Source organism: Bombina bombina, chromosome 3 (genome assembly GCF_027579735.1).
Source record: "Bombina bombina isolate aBomBom1 chromosome 3, aBomBom1.pri, whole genome shotgun sequence".
Taxonomy (NCBI): Eukaryota; Metazoa; Chordata; class Amphibia; order Anura; family Bombinatoridae; genus Bombina; species Bombina bombina.
This window is the reverse complement of record NC_069501.1, coordinates 1,045,771,961-1,045,797,041: the sequence shown is the minus strand read 5'-3', so window position 1 is coordinate 1,045,797,041 and position 25,081 is coordinate 1,045,771,961. Positions and strand designations below refer to the sequence as shown.

Genomic DNA, 25,081 nt, shown 5'->3' with positions numbered 1-25,081 from the left:
ACTCCAAGTTCCTCCCTGGTAGACAATGTAAGCCACTGAAAAATCGCTCAACTCCAATATATGTCCAATATGTTCATGGGGAGAATTATCTGAGCATGCATTATTGCAGAGCTCCCAAATGGAATTGAGCAAAGGGAAAGATGTTCATGGAAACAACCTTCAGACCAATTACCTCCATACAAGGAGCCTGAACAGCAGACTGCAGAGAGAGGCAAGAACAAACAATTTAGGATTTTCTGACCTCTGTCAGAAAAATTTACATAGATAGAGAATCTATTATGGTCCCTAAGAAAACTACCCTTGTAGATGGAACAAAGGAACTCTTTACTCCCCGGAATCTAGAGAAACCCCCCCCCAAAACAAACAAACAAAAAAAAACCCCCCAAAAAAAACCTATTGAGCCAAAAAAAAAAAAAAAAAAAAAGGGAACAAAATATTTTCCATCTAGATACTCTGAGAAACTTTTAGGATAGATCCTAGGCCCTGTTCCATCATTCCCAAGGGGGCGGTCCTGAACAGCATTCAAGAGTGCCTCTCTATTTATCTGGACTACAGATAAGATGGACTGCAGATAATCCTGAGAGGAGAAAACTGTCCCTGGGAGGGAAAAATAGAATTCTATTTGAAACCTTAAAGGGACACTGAACCCAAATTTTTTCTTTTGTGATTCAGATAGAGCATGCAATTTTAAGCAACTTTCTAATTTACTCCTATTATCAATTTTTCTTCGTTCTCTTGCTATCTTTATTTGAAAAAGAAGGCATCTAAACTTTTTTTGGGTTCAGTACTCTGGACAGCACTTTTTTGGTGGATGAATTTATCCACCAATCAGCAAGGACAACCCAGGTTGTTCACCAAAAATGGGCCGGCAGCTAAACTTACATTCTTGCATTTCAAATAAAGATACCAAGAGAATGACGAAAATTTGATAATAGGTGTAAATTAGAAAGGTGCTTAAAATTTCATGCTCAATCTGAATCACGAAAGAATTTTTTTTGTTACAGTGACCCTTTAAGATAACTATGTCCACCGCCCAAGGATCTGGGACAACTCTTATCCATACCCAACCCCAGATCGGGACAAACCCAACCTGCTGACTTAAACTTAGCTGCGGGTTTCTTTGACTACTTCCCCTAGCTTCAAGACAGATCTAGATTCCAAGAAGACTTGGACTGTTCCTGCTTGAAGGGGGAAGACTTTCCTTTGGAGATACTGAAAGGGACGAAAACTACTCAGACGTCCTTTATCTCTCTTTTTTTTTTTCACAAGTCAAGAAGAATAAAGAAGACCTTTCCATCCGAAGAATCAGGAATGATTCCTGCCACCAGGTCCAAACAAGTCTTACCCTTGTAAGGAAGCGCTAGAAGCTAGGACTTAGATTTCAGTCACAACGTCCTGCAGGTAGGACAGAGAAGCCAGATATCTAGGCTCTCAGTCTAATAACAAACATGGCAGCATCAGAAATAAAGGAATTGGCTAGTTTGAGAGCCTTAATCCTGTCTAGGATCTCCACCAAAGGAGTCTCTACCAAAATTGATACAGACAAAATGTCGCTCCAACAAAATGCTGCACTTGAAACAGTAGCAATGCAATGCCATTGAAGACCTTGCTGAACATACATCTTCCTCAAAAAGCCCCCATCTTTTTGTCCATAGGATCCTTAAAAGAGCAACTAGCCTCTATAGGAATAGTAGTTCTCTTAGCCAGAGCAGAAATACTCAGCGACAGGAAACATCTTTTACAAGATAGACGGGGGGGGGGGGGGGAAATATCCCTGGCTTCTCCCATTGCTATGCAAAAATCTCTGTTGCACAGTCAGGAACAGGAAACACTTCCACAGAGGAAGAAACATCATAGTAACTTAAGTTTACTAGATTTCTTAAGATTGACACCAACAGGCATGTCAGAGTCATCCAAAGTAGCAAAACCTAACAATACAAGGTGGTGTTCAAGCTTAGATCTGAAGGATACTACTTCAGCATCAGATGAAGGCATTATACTGTCCGAATCTGAGGTTTCAATCTCAGAGGCTACCCACTTATCCTCCGCATCAGAATTATGAGGAAGGGCAAATATTTTTCTTGCGTTCTCCCTTTAACATAGGAAAAGCAGATAATGTCCTAGATACCATAGAGGATAACTGAGCAGCAATTTCTGCAGGCAAATAAACTCCAGGAGGCTGAGAGGAACTGCAGGGCACTGTATGAGACGCCATAAAGGCTTGGGACGTTTGAGGAGAAAGCTGTGGCATTGCCTGAATAAAATCATCCTGAGAGACATTAGGCTCAGATGGCAACAACCTATCTGTAAATTCAATAGCTCTGGCTAATCTGTCTAAAATTTGTCCTGGTAGACATGAAGCTCAAACAAAAAGAATCTTTATTTAAAATAAAAAAAAAAAGATTAATGCTAAACATGAGGAACAGAAATGTATAGTAAAAACAATTTGGTCCTCAAGAGCCAATAATCATTTATTTCTAGTAACAGACCCCTGTTCCAAGGCCATGAAACATATGCCCCTCCTTGACTGGATTTGATCACAAACTTCCAAATTCTGGATGCTTACCACTAAACTACAGTGGGATACAACAATTTATCAAAACCTCTTCTTGAGGATATAAGTAGGCACATGCATAGATACTTCAAACATTTAGTGGTCGATTTATCAAAGGCTTTCGCCAGCCTTTGAGCCCCTACGGCTGCAGGTTCTCACAAAAGAACCTGCTCGCCGTATTTAACAAGCAGCGGTCATCTCTAAGGTGGCGAAATTCAATCTCCGCTGTCTAGTCAATCTCCCCGGTCGGACAACACCTGCTCGCGCGGGATTGCACACAAGCGTAAAATAGCGCTTGTGTGCAATGGTAAGTACCTCCGGGGAAATTCGCCCCGCCATATGCAAACTGTGGCACGTATATGCACTCCTGTCTGCCTCAGCTTGATAAATCTAGCCCGTAGTGTCTAAGCCCAAAAAATAAGCAATCGGTGCCCTCACATAAAGATATGTATATCTCACACACACACACACACACACCGTCTAATCACAGTGAATATATCTGTGCACAAAATACACTGGTGATCACCTGTAGAAATTAAGCCCCAGCTCTGTATAAGACTGTCTCCTAGTGTTCCACCCAGCTGTGAGCTGGCTATATAGTAACTGTACCATTTGCAATCTTTGGGCTGTGAGAGACATGGAGGTACTTACCCAGCAAATGTCCCCTTCACTGTTCTTACCCAGATGCTTGTCCTGAAGCTACGGCAGGGGGCTCATCCTGTGTTGTAACTAACAGAAGATATACTGAGGCAATACATCTTATGGCCAAACAGGAGGCGGCCAAGGAACTGTCCCCAGAGACATCTATGGCAGGTTTGTTACCACAACTCCAGAGAGGAGATTTATATTACACTGCTAATACTCTATGTTCCTCTCTTTCAGGAACTATCCATTGAGAGAAAATATGGGCTTAATATCCCATTAAATCTTCAACAAAACCTGAGCACTTATATCTTCGCCTGCTCCTAGACCAGGCAAAGAAAATATTGGGAGGGGTCATGGAAGTAGGAGGGATATTATAGCTCAACAGTAATGTAATATTCTTCTAAACTCCCCCAAAGCTCATCTGAAAAAGTACACATTGAGGTTACTCTACATTCGCTAAATTCATACAAATCTTACCCTAGATACACTTGCTGAATAGTATGAACTACTTTGGTGGCTTCAATTTAAGCTCTAAATTCTGAAATGGTAGGGCCTTCAGCTGTGGTTCAATACATACCCAACCTGGTAGATCCAGGTAAAGCAGCTGATGAATGGTGTACTGTCTCAGTAGTCAAAATGTACGGCCGTAAAAATAATGGCTAAAGGGTAAAAGCTCACATAACACTGAGGTAAAATCTTTTTTTACATAGAGTTGTTCATGAGATATTTTTATATCAGCTTTTTACAGATATTGCATTACTTTCAAGTAATTTAGCATATGGGTAACATGCCCCTTCAACAAAATGGCCTTTGATATTCAGTAATTACAAAAATCTCTTTTATTACTTACCATCTTCCCAGTTTTCTTCACATGTTGGAAAGTTTTTTTGTGCTGACAGGGCATTATTTGCTTGTTCTGTGACAAAATACTGTAATTCTGGGGGGAAAAAAAAAATAAAAAAAAATTGATAATTTCGCTTAAAATCTAGCCAAGTCTTTCCCAAAATATAACTGAGACTATGACTACTTTATTTCGTAGAAGTAGGTATGTATCGCTTGACCTTCATATTCCACCATTTGTTTAGCGTTATACGAATGTGTTGGTAAATATAAATAATAAATAGTAGTGGTTGTCTGAATACTTCTATTAAAGTGAAGGTAAACTTACTCTCTCTTCTATGGTCTAATCGATCAAGTATTATAATTTAATATGAGGTTCATTCATGATTTTTCATAATTTTATTTATTAATTTCGTTTTCTTATATAATTAGCTGCGATTTCGCTTCTCAAAAATCAACCCGTCTATATATTTTTTTTTTATAAACAACGATCACGTTGTTTATCTAGCCAATTGATTTTCTGGCCGTTAGGCGGCCGTCAATTGACGTCACAAGCTGATGCTCGATTGTGCGCATGCGCGAGTGATTCTCTCTCCTCCTTCAAATCGAGCGCGTACTCGTTTTGCAGTTGCGCATTAGTGTCGCTTCACAAATATAGTATTGAATGAGTCTCGCAACTCATTCAATACTATGTTGCTTATTTGGGACGCATGCGCTGAAGAGGACTTCGTTGAGCGCGATTAACGCATGCGCTTTTGAGGGCAAACATTTTTGTGCGCATGCGCGGCAAGCAGAGGATAGATGTGCACGAGTGTAGTTCTGACGTATAGAGCGGGTGGGACCGCTCTATACGTCTATGTATTGAAAACACGGAAGAGATGGATGGGAGGGGATTACGATCGTAAGGCTCATTAAAATAAAAGTTGGTAAATATGGTAAAATAAACGTTTTTTTAAAAAAAAAACATAGCGACTCCCTTGTAAGTTAGAAAAGTAACATAAAGTGAGATTTCCATTTGAATAACTTTACCTTCACTTTAACCACTTAGTGACCAGACCACTTTTCCATTCGTTGACCGTTTGGGACCAAGGCTATTTTTACTTTTCTGCAGTGTTTGTGTTTAGCTGTAAATTTTCCTCTTACTCATTTACTGTGCCCACACATATACCGTTTTTCTCGCCATTAAATAGACTTTTTAAAGATACCATTATTTTCATCTTATAATTTACTATATTTTAATAAAATATGATGAAAAAAAACAAAACAAAAAAACACTTTTTCTAACTTTGACCCCCAAAATCTGTTACACATCTATAACTACCATAAAACACCCATGCTAAATAGTTTCTAAATTTTGTCCTGAGTTTAGAAATACCCAATGTTTACATGTTCTTTGCAAGTTATAGGGCAATAAGTACAAGTAGGACTTTGCTATTTCCAAACCATTTTTCCCCAAAATTAACTAGTTACATTGTAACACTGATATCTGTCAGGAATCCCTGAATAACCCTTCACATGTATATATTTTTTAAAAGAAGACAACCTAAGTTAATAAAATTGGGGTATTTTGACTCTTTTCATGCAACCATTTTACCACCAATCTATGCCAAATTAAAAAAAAAAAAAAAAAAAAAAAAAAGTGGTGATTTAAGAATACATTTACTGAGCAATTTAAGAATAGCAATTTAAGAATACATTTACTTAGAACGTTAAGGGTTACTGCCAAATAACACCACAATGTGTTCAGCAACATCTCCTGAGTACAGTGATACCACCCATGAATGTGTGTCTGGTTCTCTGGGGGCTAAAAGGCCTTATTTTTAGGGGGGCATTCCAGTTTTCCAACTTGAAATTTTCACATCTGTAAGTGTAAAAGTAATTTAACCCCATCAAACCATATATTTTTGAAAAGTAGACACCATAGGGTATTTGAAATGCTGGTATTTTAACACTTATCATGCACTCATTTAACCACCAGTCTCTGTCAAACTTTTGGGTAGTAATTTTTTGTGTTATTTATAACACGCATTGTACTTTAGGCATGGATTCTCAGCTCCTGTTATGTGTTACTGACACAAAACAACTCAACATGTGTTCAACATTTCCTAAGTACAGTGATACCACCTATGCATAGGTCTGTTGGCTTGTTTGGGGGGTGCAATGCCAAACTTCTAAAATGTGTTTGTGATTTTTATTTAACATATCTTCTTTTGGGGGCCTTTTTACGTACCCCAATCTATATATTGCATATATTTGAAAAGTTGACACCCCAATGTAGTGTATATGGAGTGTTTTGATGCCACTGTTTTAGCCCAAACAATTGGAAAAAAAGTGTATGGTGGTAATTTTTCAATTTTCATTTTTACACACACACACACACACACACACACACACACACACACAATTAGGTAGGGCTGCAGCAGCTGATCTGCTAGATCAACCCCACCCATATGCCAGTTATAAGCCTTGATGCACACTGGCTTTGTTGTGCTCTCAGTTCTGCCACGTACAGAGACCTCTACAGTCCTCTCTGGGTGGATGGTGGTAAGAAGGTATACATCCTTCTTGTCTTTGTACTTAGCTGCCAACAGCGCCTCTTGGCGCTGAGGTCTCCCCCTTTCGTAGCCGGGTGCGTGCAAGTTGTCTTGGGAAACCTGCGTGGTTCTTTCGAATTGTATCACAAGCTACTGTATCAAAACAATACAGTAGCTTGAATAAAAGGACACTTAAGAAAATTGTCTACATACAAGTGGTACCCTTTGTTCATTAGGGGTAAAATAAAGGTCCCAGACAATCTTGCCAGTGGTTCCCATATGTTCTGGGCAGCCTGAAGGATCAAGGTGGCTATCCTTTCCCTCGTACACCCGGATAGCCTGAGTATACCCAGTCTCACTCTCACAGAGCTTACTCACCTTTACTCCATATCTGGAGTGCTTGGAAGGAATATACTGCTTGAATTCCAGCCTTCCCTTATATTTCATCAGGGATTCATTCACGCATATATTCCTTCCAGGTGTATAAGCCTCTGCAAACTTGGCAGTAAAGTGGGTAATCAGGGGGCGGATTTTATACAGCCTGTCAAACTGGGGATGCTTCCTAGGGGGGCACAGGCTGTTGTCGCTGAAGTGCATGAAATGTAGAATCATTTCATACCTCTTCCTTGTCATACTCTGGGAGAAAATGGGGGTAGAGCAAATGGGGCTACTGCTCCAGTAGGAGCGGATGGAGGGTTTCTTTATGATGCCCATCAGCATAGTCAATGCCCAGAATTTTTTTTAATTCTGGCACATCGATGGGGCCCATTGCTGCTTTGCTAAAAAAGTGTCAGGCTTTGCAGCACGGAACTGATGGGCATATAAATTAGTTTGGGCAACAATGTTCCCCAATACATCATCGCCCAGAAACACCGCCATAAACTGTTGGGGGCTAAATCCTGCCACATCCACATTAATGCCAGGATTTGCAGTGAAGGGTGGAATATCTGGCCTCTGGTGATGAGGCGTTACCCACTCTTCAGCAGCAATAGCAACTGGAGCAACACGTCTCCTGCCAGGGGGGCTACAAGCCACAGATACATCACTATCAGTTAAGACTGTATCTAATGATGTATCTGAGCATATCTCAGGGTCAAAATTGGGGTCCGAGTCAGACAGACGTCCGACTGACGCAAGGAAGGCATATGCCTCCTCATTACTATATGTTTTCTGTGACATCTGTCAGAGAAAAAAAAAATTAAATTAACTAAATGGATCTGAAGAGACCCTTTGGGTTTCAAAAAAAAAAAAAAATACTAAAAAAACAAAACAAAAAACAAACTCAACAACCCCTAAAAAAATGCAGAGCACAGTGCTTTGTGCAAGAGCCAGTGATTTATAGTGATCACTGGCAGGCTAGGGGTTAATGGCTCTGAAATGAATCTTTGGGTCTCACAATTTAACAAATATATGAAATAAAAGTCTCTCTCTCCTAAACACAGATCTCTCTCTCCCCCATAAAAACAGATCAAATGGAAGAATTTTTTTTATATTTTTTTTTATTGTGGCAAGCTCAGATTGGTTTTCCCTAGCCTGCCCCTATGATGAGTCAGGTTAGGGACACCTCCAGAAGCCCCATGATGCACTGTGCATCGCCATCATTGAAGCCACATGGGGAGGGGGGCTATATATAGCATATATATATATATATATATATATATATATATATATATATATATTTTTTTTTTTTCTATAATATGTTATTTTACCAAGTGCCTCGACTCACTGAGGCACTTAGCACACTTGCAGAGCATCATGACTGCTGGGCTCCACGTGGAGTGAAAACTGAAAGTGATCGCTCCTGGGGATGCGATCAAAGCGGAGCTCGGCAGTCAGGAACAGTATTGCAGGATGCCTCAACATCGGCTGGAAGCACGTCCTTGGTGGCCAAGGGTTTAGATAACTTTTAGGTTACCTTAAAAGTTTGCATTTGCTCATTTTTAACTAGTAGAAACTAGATTTGTTTAAATTTTTGTTAATTTAAAACACAATCAAAATGTGTGTGTGTACACTTATATACTGTATATTCACGTTATAGTAGTCAGTAGCATTAAATTATATTTTTACATTAGAGGCATGCAGGTTATGTAGAACTATAATGTTAATTATACTGGCTATAACTGCAAATAAACACAACAAGCAACATAAAATTTTAATTTATATGCAAATATTTAAAACAATATGCATTCTACATAATGCATCATTTTAAATATTGAATATTTATGTGTAGGACCTTAGCTTCTACATTTAGTTTTAAGTTATGACAGTTTAGGGGGTCAATGTTTAAATAATATGCATTGTATATGACTATGCCTATCATTTAAAGTATTGTATATATCTATATAGTTAAATAGGTATTTAATAATGATGTTTTGTATTATTTTAAACAAACATATACTTTCAAATATATATTTTTGTTTGAAATAATAGCATTAAATACCTTTTAAGATTATCTCTACAATACTTTAAATAATCTACATTGTGCATGTCAGTGGTGTTTACCAAATATCCATGACAAAATATGCAGAGGGCCGGCCTAGAGGCTCCTGGAACTGAGCACCGGACTAGAATTTAGCCCCGGTCCAGCACATTTTAAAAGGGGTGCCGATTGAGCAGGGGATTAATTCGCCCTTTTAGTATGTTGTTGGCAATTTGATGAGGCACCCAGGGATACCACGTGTTGGGGGGGGGGGGTTACCTTGTGGGAGGAATGGGGGACAGGAATTTATCACCCCTAAACAAGTGGTATCCCTAGGTGCCTCATCAAATTGCCAACAACATACTAAAACAAATTATGCTTACCTGATAATTTTATTTTCTTCTGAAGGGAAGAGTCCACAGCTGCATTCATTACTTTTGGGAATGTAGAACCTGGCCACCAGGAGGAGGCAAAGACACCCCACTTCCCTCATCCCCCAGTCATTCTGCCAAAGGAACAAGGAATAGTAGGAGAAATATCAGGGTGGAAAAAGGTGCCAGAAGAACAAAAAATGTGAGAAGAGTCCACAGCTGCATTCATTACTTTTGGGAAAACAATACCCAAACTAGAGGACACTGAATGCAAAAGGCGGCCCCTTTGTAAGGCACCGCAGCCTGAATTACTCTACACCCAAAAAAACATATGTAAGTACAAACAACGTGGAGAAAAACCCGAGCCCAGGTAAGTGCACATCAGTTTAGGGCTGCAACCAACAATTATTTTCATAATCGATTAATCGGCCGATTATTTTTTCGATTAAATCGACTAAATCGGATTAAAAAAAAAAAAACTCCTATATTTAAAATAAATTCCACATACTGAGTGTTATAAATATAAACTTCAGACTAAAACTTTACATTAACACAACTGTTTGTTCAATTTTTAGGCAGAACACAATTTTATAATCAAGCAAAAGAGAGAAAAAAAAACTGTTTCAAAAGAGGTAGAACTAGAAAAAAGGTAGACTATCACTGTTTATAAACATTCTGTTATTCACTCTCTCAAACTTTGCATTGAAATGAAAAAATGACATGACCATATGCTTCGGGCTGAGGCTGGCTCCCTTTTTTCAAGCTATTTTGCCTGCAGCAGAGAAGAGGCGCTCAGATGGTGTTGAGGTGCCTGAGATGCATAAGTAGGGTTTTGACAATTGGGTGGGGGGGATTTTTATCTTTAACTCTCCACCATTGCAAGGGGCCAAAAATATAATAATAATAATAATAATAATAATAATAATAATAATAATAATAATAATAATAATAATAATAATAATATCTATATGCAATGGTAAATAACCAGCTATAAAAAGGTTAGGGAAAAAATATCTAGTCCGCGCTTAAAATAAACAGATATGTATGTACTTAGAGGTTGAATTTGGTACATATTACAATTAATTTAAAAACAAAAACAAGAAAAGTCAAAAGCACTAAGGACTATATATCAATAAGAGGACAAAGCATTACACATTTATCTATACAGTACATATAAGCAGCAATAGCAAGCGATCAGCTAATAATTGTGCAAACAGATAATAGTGCACATCAATTCAAATAACATCTCCCATCAATCTAGGGCTAGGTGTAAATTACAAGCTTGGCACTGTATCATGCAAAGCATAGTCCCAAATCACCTAATTTAATATAAACAATCCAAATGATGACTCCTATTTTATTTCTGGGTTGCACATAAGCCAGGAGTAGTTGTAAACTTATTCTGTTCTGAAAAAGTGAAAAGTAAACGTCTGTAGACGTCCTTTAGGCTAAGGGCAAAACCATAAAAAACACAATACCATGTGCAGGAGCTCATTGCAGTGAAGCAGTTTGTGCTGTGACCAACTAATCGATTAGTTGACAACTATTTTCATAAATCAATTATATTGATTAGTTGTTGCAGCTCTACATCAGTTACACCACCGGCAAAGCCGAACTAAACAGCACTCAGACCTAGAGTCTGTCAGGTCCAAACAACCTCCAAAGCATCTGCCCCACGGGACACAACACCCAAGAAGGTACCCGGCTAAAGATACGGACTGCTTCTGCCCCCTAAAAGGGAACCAAAGACCAGGAAAATCCAAAAGGAACTTTTCCCACTCAACACCTAGAAAGCAACCCATAATTGTCTTTACAAAAGGCAACCCCCTAGAACACAAAGAACCCCAAAAAAAAAAAAAAAAAAAAAAAAGGGATCCATACACAGGGAACATGTCCTCAAAAGGAGTTGAGGAACCCCTCATGTCCCCAATCCCATACCTTAAGGTACTCCAGGAAATTCATGGGACCCCTGATGCTCCATAATATATCTATATCTGGAGGCTAGATAGGCGGAGACAGCAGAAACAGGATAAATATCCCAGCAGCTAGAACAGAGCTCTCCCAGAGAAATTCAAGCCATCTGAACAGGAACTCTCAAAGACCAGCCTCCAAAAAGGAAGCTGACCCTATCGCTAACTCAAACCTCCTAAAGGCACGTAAAGCTAATAAGCATCCAGACAAAAGCAAGTAGCTGTAACTGGATACACAATCACTAAGCAAATCACTGTGGATGGTTCCAACTGCAAACCACCAAGGGTGTACAGCCCACCAAATAGCTGCTCCAAGTAGCGCCTCCTCCCAGCACCAGATGCCGGTAGAAAGAAGGAGGACATCCAAAGTCCTCCCTCAAAGAAAAGGCCAACAGCAGAACATTTTCGACCCTGCGTAGAGTAACCGATCCCTAACCTTCCCATCCCAAAGGCTAGTCAAAAGACTAAAAACAAGAGTCCCAGACTACAGGAAAGAAGGATCAACGACGAACAAAATCCTGTTAGACCGCTGCTACAAATGGCATGCTACCGTGAGTCAGGAGAAACATTGTGCATGGGTACAAGACCCCCTACACCTGGTCATGGGCAAAAATGGGCACACTTCCCAAGGGAAGAAGTCCCCCCAAAAACCTCAGCATTCATATATTGGATACACATAGTAGAAGCCCCCACGGGAGTAAACCCTCAGCCTCCTGCTGCAGGAACCAGACACTACATCACAGCTCCCCTCCCAGGAACCTGAAACACAGGAAGGGAAAAAAAGCCTGCAAGGCAGGACCAAGGACCCCAGGACTCCATGAATACTAAAGGTAAATTCCGAACCGGGAGAACCCAAACCCTACTCTGGAAGAGAAGGGAATGAACGGAAAAAAAAAAATCCTACCATAGAGGCGAAACCCCTTGGCCACATCGCCAACCCAGTTGAAAAGCACCTGGAGTCTACAGGAACATCGTAAATGCACCAGAAGACAGGTAGGGGCCTGTCAGAAAGGCCTAAAGCCTGAGCCACAGTCAGAAAGGCATCCCTCACAGAGCCCTAGCCCCTACGAAGGGGGCTCACGGGACCACAACTTCAAGAGTGAACCGAACCGTCCACACCCATCCATGGAGAGACATGGACCAAGGCCAGGGTTCTCGCCAATGGATGAGCAAAAGATCCAATCCCTGAGAGAACCTTAAACTGCCTCCAAGGAGGAGAGCACCTCTAAAGTCCGTAGACTTGGTGATCTAGATAGCCTTAAACCCAAGAATCACGAAGGACTCCTGAACAGTCTGAGAATCAGCACCCAGTGCAATGGATCACAAAAAATCTCATAGGCAAGCAGCAACACGCGATACACACACAGGCAGGGTAACATCAATACCCGAAGGAAAAATTATAACCTAGGGCCCTGCTCGACATCTCAGAAAGGTAACACAAGGCACCACCCATGAAACCCCAAGGAAAAAAAGGACAACTGCCTGACCCTCGAAGGGAGGCCCTCCGTACCCAACCTCCACACTACTACTAACAAACCCCAAGGCTAGAGTAACATCGAGGACGCAACACACCCGAATGTCAAAGACCGTAGTATCTGACCGAGGGTATTAGATGGAATAGACGACAGAGAGATTGAAAAAGCTATTATTCAAGGAAAACTACCTTGAGCAGGCAAACGTTGGAGCTGCAGCTCCCACAGAAGGCAGGGAACCCCTGCACACCACCTCTCAGAGTACCATGACTCGGAAACAAGAAAAACATGCCCGCACACCCAACCAGACAATCCCCCCAAAAGTGGGGAAGGATGATGCTCCGCCATAGCAAGAAAGAGCGTACTAGGCTAAAGATTCAGCGTCGGGAAGAACCTCGAGTAAAAACCAAAAAGTTAATAACCCGGCACACCAGACCTAACAGGTCACACACACATCTCCCAACTTCCATTTAATGGAAATAATGGTTCTAAGTCCCCGGGGACCTGAAGAACCTAGAGTCGTCTGCAAGAAGCAGAATCATAGCCCAGGCGAGTAGTCCGAACTGACCTCCCTTAGAGTGGTACGCACAACCCTCTGTCCGGAGAAGTTGCATATAAATCCTAGGCCTCATACTTCAGTAGGATCTGAGCCCGGAGTCCATAGAATAGGCCTATAGGCATCCTCAGCACCACAAAGGTGACAAACCCTGGTAACAGCAGAAAAAGCGCTCTGGAACTGTTTAAGGTCCAAGAAAATTTGTCCTGAAGGATCGATAAATGAACTAGAAACAAAAATTCTATATTCAACAAGTGCACAACTCCAGAGGGAGTGCCCACGCGACCACTAGTCACAAGCATCGGTTCCAGAGAATTACATTCTAACAGACCTGAGCTTAAGGAAAAAACTAAATTAAACATCCATCCAGATCACAAATAAAATGAAAGGCAACACCCATTGGGTGAACTCCCACGGTGAATGAGAACGACAACAGGACCAGCCGAGTAGAGGCCCCCATTCACCCAAGCTCAGAAATGGAACCAAAAAAAATAAAATGACGATAAGGGGATTGGCTTCATCCCTTGACGACATATCATATTTGCCATCCAGCTTCTAAGGCCTCAGATCCCTCTGCCCACTAGGACTGGGATCCTCTAACATTGCCAAAACATGTCTTAAAAGAACCCGAAGGCGAGCCAGCCTATAAAACGGAAGGCAAAATCATCCCTCGCCAGATCTACTGGAGACCTCGGCTCCGAGATTGGCGCCCCTGAAGCTTCAGGGGCCAAGGTTTCCCCAGCAAGGGCCGAACTGAATCCGGCGATCCCATGCTCGATGGACCTAGGTTAACGGAGCACGGACAGTATCAGAGAAATACTTCACTTGGGAGATATAAATGAGACAGCACCATAGAAATGGCCATGCGGAACCGTGCCGTAACCTCCGGCGGAAACAAGCCACTCTCATTGAGAAGGAGTGAAGGCCTTAGGGACACCTGCATGTGTAGCCGGGAAAGGGTCTTGGAAACCTTGGAGGCGGATGGCTCAACTCACTCTAAGCTCCCAGATTCAGGAGAAGAGTACTCTAGAACGGCATCCGGAACATAACTGATGGGAATTAAATTACCTGGGCCATTTCATATTCATCACAAAACACATCCTCCGTATCGGAGGCATCTGTGTCGCGCATATCGGAATCCTCTATAATCTTGGGATTACAAAAAGACAAAACTAACTGGGCACACTTTGACACCCCCAATGGCTGGGCTCTCACCACCTCCTGTGAACCAGACAACCCACGAGCTAGACTTGGTCGCACACAGTCAGCATACGGAAGTGAAAAAAACAAACAACGTTACCGCACCAGTCACAAGGTGCACTGTGCCCGTCACAAAAAGGGCGCGCAATCTTGAAATTGCGTCCTTAAAGAAGGCCGTTATGTTCCGTAAAGGCTGAGAGCCTAAGTATAGCTACACATTGCAGATAGAGCCATATAACAAACATGATTAAAGTCCCCCCTGTTAATTAGCCCCCCTCAGAAGATATTAACCCATGAATCCTTATTTAAGATAAAACGAGTCCCACTGGGACACTACCTTGTTTCTTTAACAATACATCTCATATTGAAATAAAATGAAACGATCTTACCGGAATCTACACCGTGGAACAGGAACACAGCTCTTCAAGTGTGACAGATAGTAGCCTCGCTTCTGACATGGACTTGAGTGAAGAAAGCTAGGCAGCAAAACTTGTCAACACTGATTACCAAGGAGCTGTTAATATGGGTTCACAGGAAAACTCTTCCTGCATCTCCAGACTAACTTTCATCCATGCTCTCACTGAGAGGCCGACAGGATTACTTAAAACTCCAGTCCCATTGCGAAGAGTACTACCCTCCATAAGAGACTCTCTCGAACTTCTGTACACTTCTCTGCCAACCTCCTGTGACGAAAGGCAAAGAATAACTGGGGAATGAGGGAAGTGGGAGAGGTATTTAAGCCTTTGGCTGGGGTGTCTTTGCCTCCTCCTTGTGGCCAGGTTCTGAATCCTCAAAAAGTAATGAATGCAGCTGTGGACTCTTTCCTTTTAAGAAAAAGGGCGACTTGATCCCCTGCACCCTGATCTATGAGCACCTTTTTTAAGATGCACCAGACTGGGGCTCAATTCCGGTCCTGCACTGAGTTAATGGAGCCTGGCTAGGTTTTGCCAGTTCTCCGGTGTTAGGCCATTTGCGATTTATCGCATCTCTGCAAGACATTATTTAAACACTGATTATAAATTTTAGCAACATAGCTTCAAAGTTATAATGGGGAGGTTTATTATTTGGTATAATTTATTATAGTGAGGCATTTTTCGGACAGGCAGTATATGGGAGTTAGCTGGGGCGTTCCAGGAGAGTGTAGGTTAGAGATTACGTAAGTGTAGGCAATATAAAAGGGACTTAGCTGGGAGTTCCATGGGTCTGTAGGTTAGGCGTAACGTAGGTGTAGGCAGTCAGGTGGAGTTAGCTGGGCAGTGCAGGTTAGAGATTACATAAGTATAGGCAATATATGGGACTTAGCTGGGCGTTCCAAGGATGTGTAGGTTAGACGTAACATAGGTGTAGGCGGTCAGCTGGCCAGTGTAGGTTAGCTCTGACTTAGACGGTCGGTGGGACTTAGCGTCGACGTGGAGCAGGGTGATGTGATGGAGTTGTAGGCCTTCAGGGGGATTGCTGACAACACACGTGTCTTGCTTGAAGAGTACAACACAAGTTAGAAGCTTAACTATATAAAATTATACCCTTAGACTTGTTAATTACAACACAAATAAAGAGTGGTGTGCTCTTATAGTAGTCTTGAGATCATCACAGCAATAAAGAAAACCTGGTAGAAACTGATAGTGTATTTGTGTGAGTCAAGGCTTATGTATAGGAAGATTAATGCAAATATATTTTAGTTTTTCCCCCTCTACAGAGCCTGGTTAGAAGACATGCATAAATTATAATAGTTTTGGAAGAAAGCAAAAAAAAAAAAAAAAAAAAAAAAAGTGGAGAGGCGACAACTTTCATAACTAAGAGGGTAGTTGCAAGCTTTAAGATCAAATGTAACTTCATGACGAAAACCCTTAGTATCCTGAAAGCTACCATCTTCGCTATTAAAAGGAGTTGCCTCTGCAAAATGTGTTGTAGAGGCAGCCCCATGGTTCCATCCTCTCTCCTCAGTATTCTATAGCAAACTACTTATATTTCTTTAAAAAGACATGCAAACACAAACATATGCAATGGGCAGCAATTGTTCACAACTCAAAAGAAAAAGCCAGAGAGATAAAATGTTACAATACAGAGTGCAGTAAGAGACAGATCTAATGAAGTTATATTATAATATATTACCAGGTAGATCTTCCTGGCATTTGCTTTCACAGGTTGACATGTGCAACTCAAGCTCTTGTTTTGGTACTCTGTGGCGAGCATTGTACGGGCACGACACCAGCTTTTTGGCCATCCCAGGATTATTCTAAAAAGAGGTTAAGAAAATAGTGTATACAACTTCCCCCTTTATAAACACACTCCTCATAAGTTATTACAGTATTTTAGCAGGAAGTTAAGAGAATTCGGTCTACTTCGAATATTGGAATGAGAGATAGAGAGAAAGTATCACCAAAAAATACAAGCAATTACTACCCAGGGATATGAGCCAAGATATAGAAATTGCTTGTATTTTTGGTGATCATTTCTATTTCTCACTGGTAATACCGATTGTGAAGCAATAACAAATCACAAAAAATATAGGTGGGGAAAAAAAAGCACAAATATAAAAAACAGAATTTATGTTTACCTGATAAATTTCTTTCTCCAACGGTGTGTCCGGTCCACGGCGTCATCCTTACTTGTGGGATATTCTCTTCCCCAACAGGAAATGGCAAAGAGCCCAGCAAAGCTGGTCACATGATCCCTCCTAGGCTCCGCCTACCCCAGTCATTCGACCGACGTTAAGGAGGAATATTTGCATAGGAGAAACCATATGGTACCGTGGTGACTGTAGTTAAAGAAAATAAATTATCAGACCTGATTAAAAAACCAGGGCGGGCCGTGGACCGGACACACCGTTGGCGAAAGAAATTTATCAGGTAAACATAAATTCTGTTTTCTCCAACATAGGTGTGTCCGGTCCACGGTGTCATCCTTACTTGTGGGAACCAATACCAAAGCTTTAGGACACGGATGAAGGGAGGGAGCAAATCAGGTCACCTAAATGGAAGGCACCACGGCTTGCAAAACCTTTCTCCCAAAAATAGCCTCAGAAGAAGCAAAAGTATCAAACTTGTAAAATTTGGTAAAAGTGTGCAGTGAAGACCAAGTCGCTGCCCTACATATCTGATCAACAGAAGCCTCGTTCTTGAAGGCCCATGTGGAAGCCACAGCCCTAGTGGAATGAGCTGTGATTCTTTCGGGAGGCTGCCGTCCGGCAGTCTCGTAAGCCAATCTGATGATGCTTTTAATCCAAAAAGAGAGAGAGGTAGAAGTTGCTTTTTGACCTCTCCTTTTACCTGAATAAACAACAAACAAGGAAGATGTTTGTCTAAAATCCTTTGTAGCATCTAAATAGAATTTTAGAGCGCGAACAACATCCAAATTGTGCAACAAACGTTCCTTCTTTGAAACTGGTTTCGGACACAGAGAAGGTACGATAATCTCCTGGTTAATGTTTTTGTTAGAAACAACTTTTGGAAGAAAACCAGGTTTAGTACGTAAAACCACCTTATCTGCATGGAACACCAGATAAGGAGGAGAACACTGCAGAGCAGATAATTCTGAGACTCTTCTAGCAGAAGAAATTGCAACTAAAAACAAAACTTTCCAAGATAATAACTTAATATCAACGGAATGTAAGGGTTCAAACGGAACCCCCTGAAGAACTGAAAGAACTAAATTGAGACTCCAAGGAGGAGTCAAAGGTTTGTAAACAGGCTTGATTCTAACCAGAGCCTGAACAAAGGCTTGAACATCTGGCACAGCTGCCAGCTTTTTGTGAAGTAACACCGACAAGGCAGAAATCTGTCCCTTCAGGGAACTTGCAGATAATCCTTTTTCCAATCCTTCTTGAAGGAAGGATAGAATCCTAGGAATCTTAACCTTGTCCCAAGGGAATCCTTTAGATTCACACCAACAGATATATTTTTTCCAAATTTTGTGGTAAATCTTTCTAGTTACAGGCTTTCTGGCCTGAACAAGAGTATCGATAACAGAATCTGAGAATCCTCGCTTCGATAAAATCAAGCGTTCAATCTCCAAGCAGTCAGCTGGAGTGAAACCAGATTCGGATGTTCGAACGGACCCTGAACAAGAAGGTCTCGTCTCAAAGGTAGCTTCCAAGGTGGAGCCGATGACATATTCACCAGATCTGCATACCAAGTCCTGCGTGGCCACGCAGGAGCTATCAAGATCACCGACGCCCTCTCCTGATTGATCCTGGCTACCAGCCTGGGGATGAGAGGAAATGGCGGGAACACATAAGCTAGTTTGAAGGTCCAAGGTGCTACTAGTGCATCCACTAGAGCCGCCTTGGGATCCCTGGATCTGGCCCCGTAGCAAGGAACTTTGAAGTTCTGACGAGAGGCCATCAGATCCATGTCTGGAATGCCCCACAGGTGAGTGACTTGGGCAAAGATTTCCGGATGGAGTTCCCACTCCCCCGGATGCAATGTCTGACGACTCAGAAAATCCGCTTCCCAATTTTCCACTCCTGGGATGTGGATAGCAGACAGGTGGCAGGAGTGAGACTCCGCCCATAGAATGATTTTGGTCACTTCTTCCATCGCTAGGGAACTCCTTGTTCCCCCCTGATGGTTGATGTACGCAACAGTTGTCATGTTGTCTGATTGAAACCGTATGAACTTGGTCCTCGCTAGCTGAGGCCAGGCCTTGAGAGCATTGAATATCGCTCTCAGTTCCAGAATATTTATCGGTAGAAGAGATTCTTCCCGAGACCAAAGACCCTGAGCTTTCAGGGATCCCCAGACCGCGCCCCAGCCCATCAGACTGGCGTCGGTCGTGACAATGACCCACTCTGGTCTGCGGAATGTCATCCCTTGTGACAGGTTGTCCAGGGACAGCCACCAACGGAGTGAGTCTCTGGTCCTCTGATTTACTTGTATCTTCGGAGACAAGTCTGTATAGTCCCCATTCCACTGACTGAGCATGCACAGTTGTAATGGTCTTAGATGAATGCGCGCAAAAGGAACTATGTCCATTGCCGCTACCATCAACCCGATCACTTCCATGCACTGAGCTATGGAAGGAAGAGGAACGGAATGAAGTATCCGACAAGAGTCTAGAAGTTTTGTTTTTCTGACCTCTGTCAGAAAAATCCTCATTTCTAAGGAGTCTATAATTGTTCCCAAGAAGGGAACCCTTGTTGACGGGGATAGAGAACTCTTTTCCTCGTTCACTTTCCATCCGTGAGATCTGAGAAAGGCCAGGACGATGTCCGTGTGAGCCTTTGCTTGAGGAAAGGACGACGCTTGAATCAGAATGTCGTCCAAGTAAGGTACTACCGCAACGCCCCTTGGTCGTAGCACAGCTAGAAGGGACCCTAGTACCTTTGTGAAAATCCTTGGAGCAGTGGCTAATCCGAAAGGAAGCGCCACGAACTGGTAATGTTTGTCCAGGAATGCGAACCTTAGGAACCGATGATGTTCCTTGTGGATAGGAATATGTAGATACGCATCCTTTAAATCCACCGTGGTCATGAATTGACCTTCCTGGATGGAAGGAAGAATAGTTCGAATGGTTTCCATCTTGAACGATGGAACCTTGAGAAACTTGTTTAAGATCTTGAGATCTAAGATTGGTCTGAACGTTCCCTCTTTTTTGGGAACTATGAACAGATTGGAGTAGAACCCCATCCCTTGTTCTCTTAATGGAACTGGATGAATCACTCCCATTTTTAACAGGTCTTCTACACAATGTAAGAACGCCTGTCTTTTTATGTGGTCTGAAGACAACTGAGACCTGTGGAACCTCCCCCTTGGGGGAAGTCCCTTGAATTCCAGAAGATAACCTTGGGAGACTATTTCTAGCGCCCAAGGATCCAGAACATCTCTTGCCCAAGCCTGAGCGAAGAGAGAGAGTCTGCCCCCCACCAGATCCGGTCCCGGATCGGGGGCCAACATTTCATGCTGTCTTGGTAGCAGTGGCAGGTTTCTTGGCCTGCTTTCCCTTGTTCCAGCCTTGCATTGGTCTCCAAGCTGGCTTGGCTTGAGAAGTATTACCCTCTTGCTTAGAGGACGTAGCACTTTGGGCTGGTCCGTTTTTACGAAAGGGACGAAAATTAGGTCTATTTTTTGCCTTGAAAGGCCGATCCTGAGGAAGGGCGTGGCCCTTACCCCCAGTGATATCAGAGATAATCTCTTTCAAGTCAGGGCCAAACAGCGTTTTCCCCTTGAAAGGAATGTTAAGTAGCTTGTTCTTGGAAGACGCATCAGCCGACCAAGATTTCAACCAAAGCGCTCTGCGCGCCACAATAGCAAACCCAGAATTCTTAGCCGCTAACCTAGCCAATTGCAAAGTGGCGTCTAGGGTGAAAGAATTAGCCAATTTGAGAGCATTAATTCTGTCCATAATCTCCTCATAAGGAGGAGAATCACTATCGAGCGTCTTTATCAGCTCATCGAACCAGAAACATGCGGCTGTAGCGACAGGGACAATGCATGAAATTGGTTGTAGAAGGTAACCCTGCTGAACAAACATCTTTTTAAGCAAACCTTCTAATTTTTTATCCATAGGATCTTTGAAAGCACAACTATCCTCTATGGGTATAGTGGTGCGTTTGTTTAAAGTGGAAACCGCTCCCTCGACCTTGGGGACTGTCTGCCATAAGTCCTTTCTGGGGTCGACCATAGGAAACAATTTTTTAAATATGGGGGGAGGGACGAAAGGAATACCGGGCCTTTCCCATTCTTTATTAACAATGTCCGCCACCCGCTTGGGTATAGGAAAAGCTTCTGGGAGCCCCGGCACCTCTAGGAACTTGTCCATTTTACATAGTTTCTCTGGGATGACCAACTTTTCACAATCATCCAGAGTGGATAATACCTCCTTAAGCAGAATGCGGAGATGTTCCAACTTAAATTTAAATGCAATCACATCAGGTTCAGCCTGTTGAGAAATGTTCCCTGAATCAGTAATTTCTCCCTCAGACAAAACCTCCCTGGCCCCATCAGACTGGGTTAGGGGCCCTTCAGAGATATGAATATCAGCGTCGTCATGCTCTTCAGTATCTAAAACAGAGCAGCCACGCTTACGCTGACAAGGGTTCATTTTGGCTAAAATGTTTTTGACAGAATTATCCATTACAGCCGTTAATTGTTGCATAGTAAGGAGTATTGGCGCGCTAGATGTACTAGGGGCCTCCTGAGTGGGCAAGACTCGTGTAGACGAAGGAGGGAATGATGCAGTACCATGCTTACTCCCCTCACTTGAGGAATCATCTTGGGCATCATTGTCATTATCACATAAATCACATTTATTTAAATGAATAGGAATTCTGGCTTCCCCACATTCAGAACACAGTCTATCTGGTAGTTCAGACATGTTAAACAGGCATAAACTTGATAACAAAGTACAAAAACGTTTTAAAATAAAACCGTTACTGTCACTTTAAATTTTAAACTGAACACACTTTATTACTGCAATTGCGAAAAAACATGAAGGAATTGTTCAAAATTCACCAAATTTTCACCACAGTGTCTTAAAGCCTTAAAAGTATTGCACACCAAATTTGGAAGCTTTAACCCTTAAAATAACGGAACCGGAGCCGTTTTAAACTTTAACCCCTTTACAGTCCCTGGTATCTGCTTTGCTGAGACCCAACCAAGCCCAAAGGGGAATACGATACCAAATGACGCCTTCAGAAAGTCTTTTCTAAGTATCAGAGCTCCTCTCACATGCGACTGCATGCCATGCCTCTCAAAAACAAGTGCGCCACACCGGCGCGAAAATGAGGCTCTGCTTAAGCTTTGGGAAAGCCCCTAAGGAATAAGGTGTCTAATACAGTGCCTGCCGATATTATTATATCAAAAATACCCAGATAAAATGATTCCTCAAGGCTAAATATGTGTTAATAATGAATCGATTTAGCCCAGAAACAGTCTACAGTCTTAATAAGCCCTTGTGAAGCCCTTATTTACGATCGTAATAAACATGGCTTACCGGATCCCATAGGGAAAATGACAGCTTCCAGCATTACATCGTCTTGTTAGAATGTGTCATACCTCAAGCAGCAAGAGACTGCACACTGTTCCCCCAACTGAAGTTAATTGCTCTCAACAGTCCTGTGTGGAACAGCCATGGATTTTAGTTACGGTTGCTAAAATCATTTTCCTCATACAAACAGAAATCTTCATCTCTTTTCTGTTTCTGAGTAAATAGTACATACCAGCACTATTTCAAAATAACAAACTCTTGATTGAATAATAAAAACTACAGTTAAACACTAAAAAACTCTAAGCCATCTCCGTGGAGATGTTGCCTGTACAACGGCAAAGAGAATGACTGGGGTAGGCGGAGCCTAGGAGGGATCATGTGACCAGCTTTGCTGGGCTCTTTGCCATTTCCTGTTGGGGAAGAGAATATCCCACAAGTAAGGATGACGCCGTGGACCGGACACACCTATGTTGGAGAAAGTACACATTTAAAATAATTGTATGACCAAAAAAGTTAGTAGAAACAGATTGGTGTTTACCTTCAAGAAGTTAGTTCTGTCCACAACCCTTGGGGGAGGCTTGTTCATTGGTCATTATTACCAGGGAGGGCAAAGAGATTATATCCATCTATACATGGATGCCAATTAGGGTTGCCACCTGCCCGGTTTCACCGGGACAGTCCCGGTCTGAGGCTCTGTGTCCCGTGTCCCGGAACTAGCCTCAAATGCCCCGGGCTAAGCGCTCCCCTGGCGCAGCAGTGAGCAGACTTTACAAAAAAATAGCTGGCCAGAGGAGCGCTTAGCCCGGGGGTTACAGGAGCGATGCATGTGAGGATTCCTCTGTTAACAGCAGTGCACTTAGTAAGTTAGTATATTTGCAAACTTTTTATTGGTGTGGGAGTCGGACAGTGGGAGGGAGGAAGAGGGTCGAGGGAGTCGTCGCATCCGGCTGCAGGCTGCGCTGCAGCTGAGAGCGGCAGAGAGAGCTTTGAAGCAGGTGTTGGTGCGGTGGCTGCGCAGCGGGCTGTCTCTCTGCCTGCCGAAAAATGTTGTTACCTTCATTGTACCGCTCAGTCACCCCGGGGATATCGGAGGCATCAGAGGGAAGGCTCTAGTTCTCCTATACCGGACTGTCCTGGCACCCCGCCCCACAAAACATTTCGCAAGCTGCGGCTTTTTGACACCCCTCATACACCTAAGGTAAGATGTGACTATTAGTAAATGTGCGCTCTTTTCACGTAAGATTGTACGGTTTACTCCGTCACCTGGTTGTGTTTGTTTCTAAACATCGGTTTTTAGTGACGTGCCTCATCCATGGGACACGTGTATACCACCTCCCGTCGACTGTGCAGTAGCCTTCCTCCTAAGCCAACAAGTGTAGAGCAGCCACAGACTCAGAGAAACTGTGAGTAATACTTGGCTGTGTCTGCTGTTTTTAAATTCAAATTGGTATGGTTATTTTTTTGTGGGGGCTGCCTTAATTAAATTATATATATATATATTAATGAATTTGAGGCCGTGAGAAGCCACGTCCCAAGCCACACACCCTCCACGCCCACTTACAAAGTGTCCAGGAATTCTCTGTGCAAAAAGTGGCAACCCTAATGCCAATTCACAAAATTGTATCAGGAGCTATAAAATGTGCTCTTATTTCATATCCCTTAAAAGGGACAGTGTACTCAAAAACAAGTGTCCTTTTAAAATAAAAGCATGAAATGTAGTTACACTATACAATATATGATCCTAGCTGAGATTGTTTTACAGAGCAGTGTGTGAGAAGTAGATATGTGCACTCTGTTACTTAGTGAGGATCCAAATACAGAAGTAGGCAGCCATTCAGTGCTTTTCGGAGCCCAGTTTATTCTTGTGAAAGATGACCACACTAAGATCTGGATTTGTACAGATCTTAGTGTGGTGGTCTTTCACAAGAAAGAACCAGGCGCCGAATAGAGCTGAATGGCATTAGCGGTCTCCTACTTCTGCATTCGGATTCTAACTAAGAACCCTGGTGCACATATCTACTTCTTACACACTGCTCTGTGAAACAATCTCAGCTAGGGTCATTTTCACTGAGCAGTGTGTGTAGCTCTGTGTCTGTATGAGCTAAAGGGACACTGAACCCAAATTTTTTCTTTTGTGATTCAGATAGAGCATGACATTTTAAGCAACTTTCTAATTTACTTCTATTATCAAATTTTCTTCATTCTCTTGGTATCTTTATTTGAAATGCAAGAAGTTTAGATGCCGGCCCATTTTTGGTGAACAACCTGGGTTGTTCTTGCTGATTGATGGATAAATTCATCCACCAATAAAAAAGTGCTGTCCAGAGGCCTGAACCAAAAAAAAAAAGCTTACACGCCTTTTTCAAATAAAGGTAGCAAGAGAATAAAAATTAATAGGAGTAAATTAGAAAGTTAATTAAAAATGGCATGCTCTATCTGAACCCAAATGTTTTCTTTTGTGATTCAGTGTCCCTTAATTTATTACTGTGGTAACCACACCATGCAGAAAGATGTAGAGTTACCAGAGCACAGAGGCAAAACAGGCTGAGTGATATTTAGCCTGATTAGCTTGTGTCCTGTTGTTCAGATTTCTT

General features: G+C 42.2%; 1 protein-coding gene across 1 annotated transcript in view; it reads right to left on the bottom strand.

Moving 5' to 3' along the window:
• Positions 1 to 25,081, bottom strand: part of GTSF1 (gametocyte specific factor 1) — a 425,087-nt gene that overhangs the window by 322,562 nt on the left and 77,444 nt on the right. Inside the window, exons 3-4 of the mRNA XM_053708268.1 lie at positions 16,674 to 16,797; positions 4,050 to 4,136 (exon numbers count right to left, since the gene is read on the bottom strand). Of these exons, the coding sequence (XP_053564243.1) occupies positions 4,050 to 4,136; positions 16,674 to 16,797 (211 nt within the window). The remainder of the gene's footprint in view (positions 1 to 4,049; positions 4,137 to 16,673; positions 16,798 to 25,081) is intronic.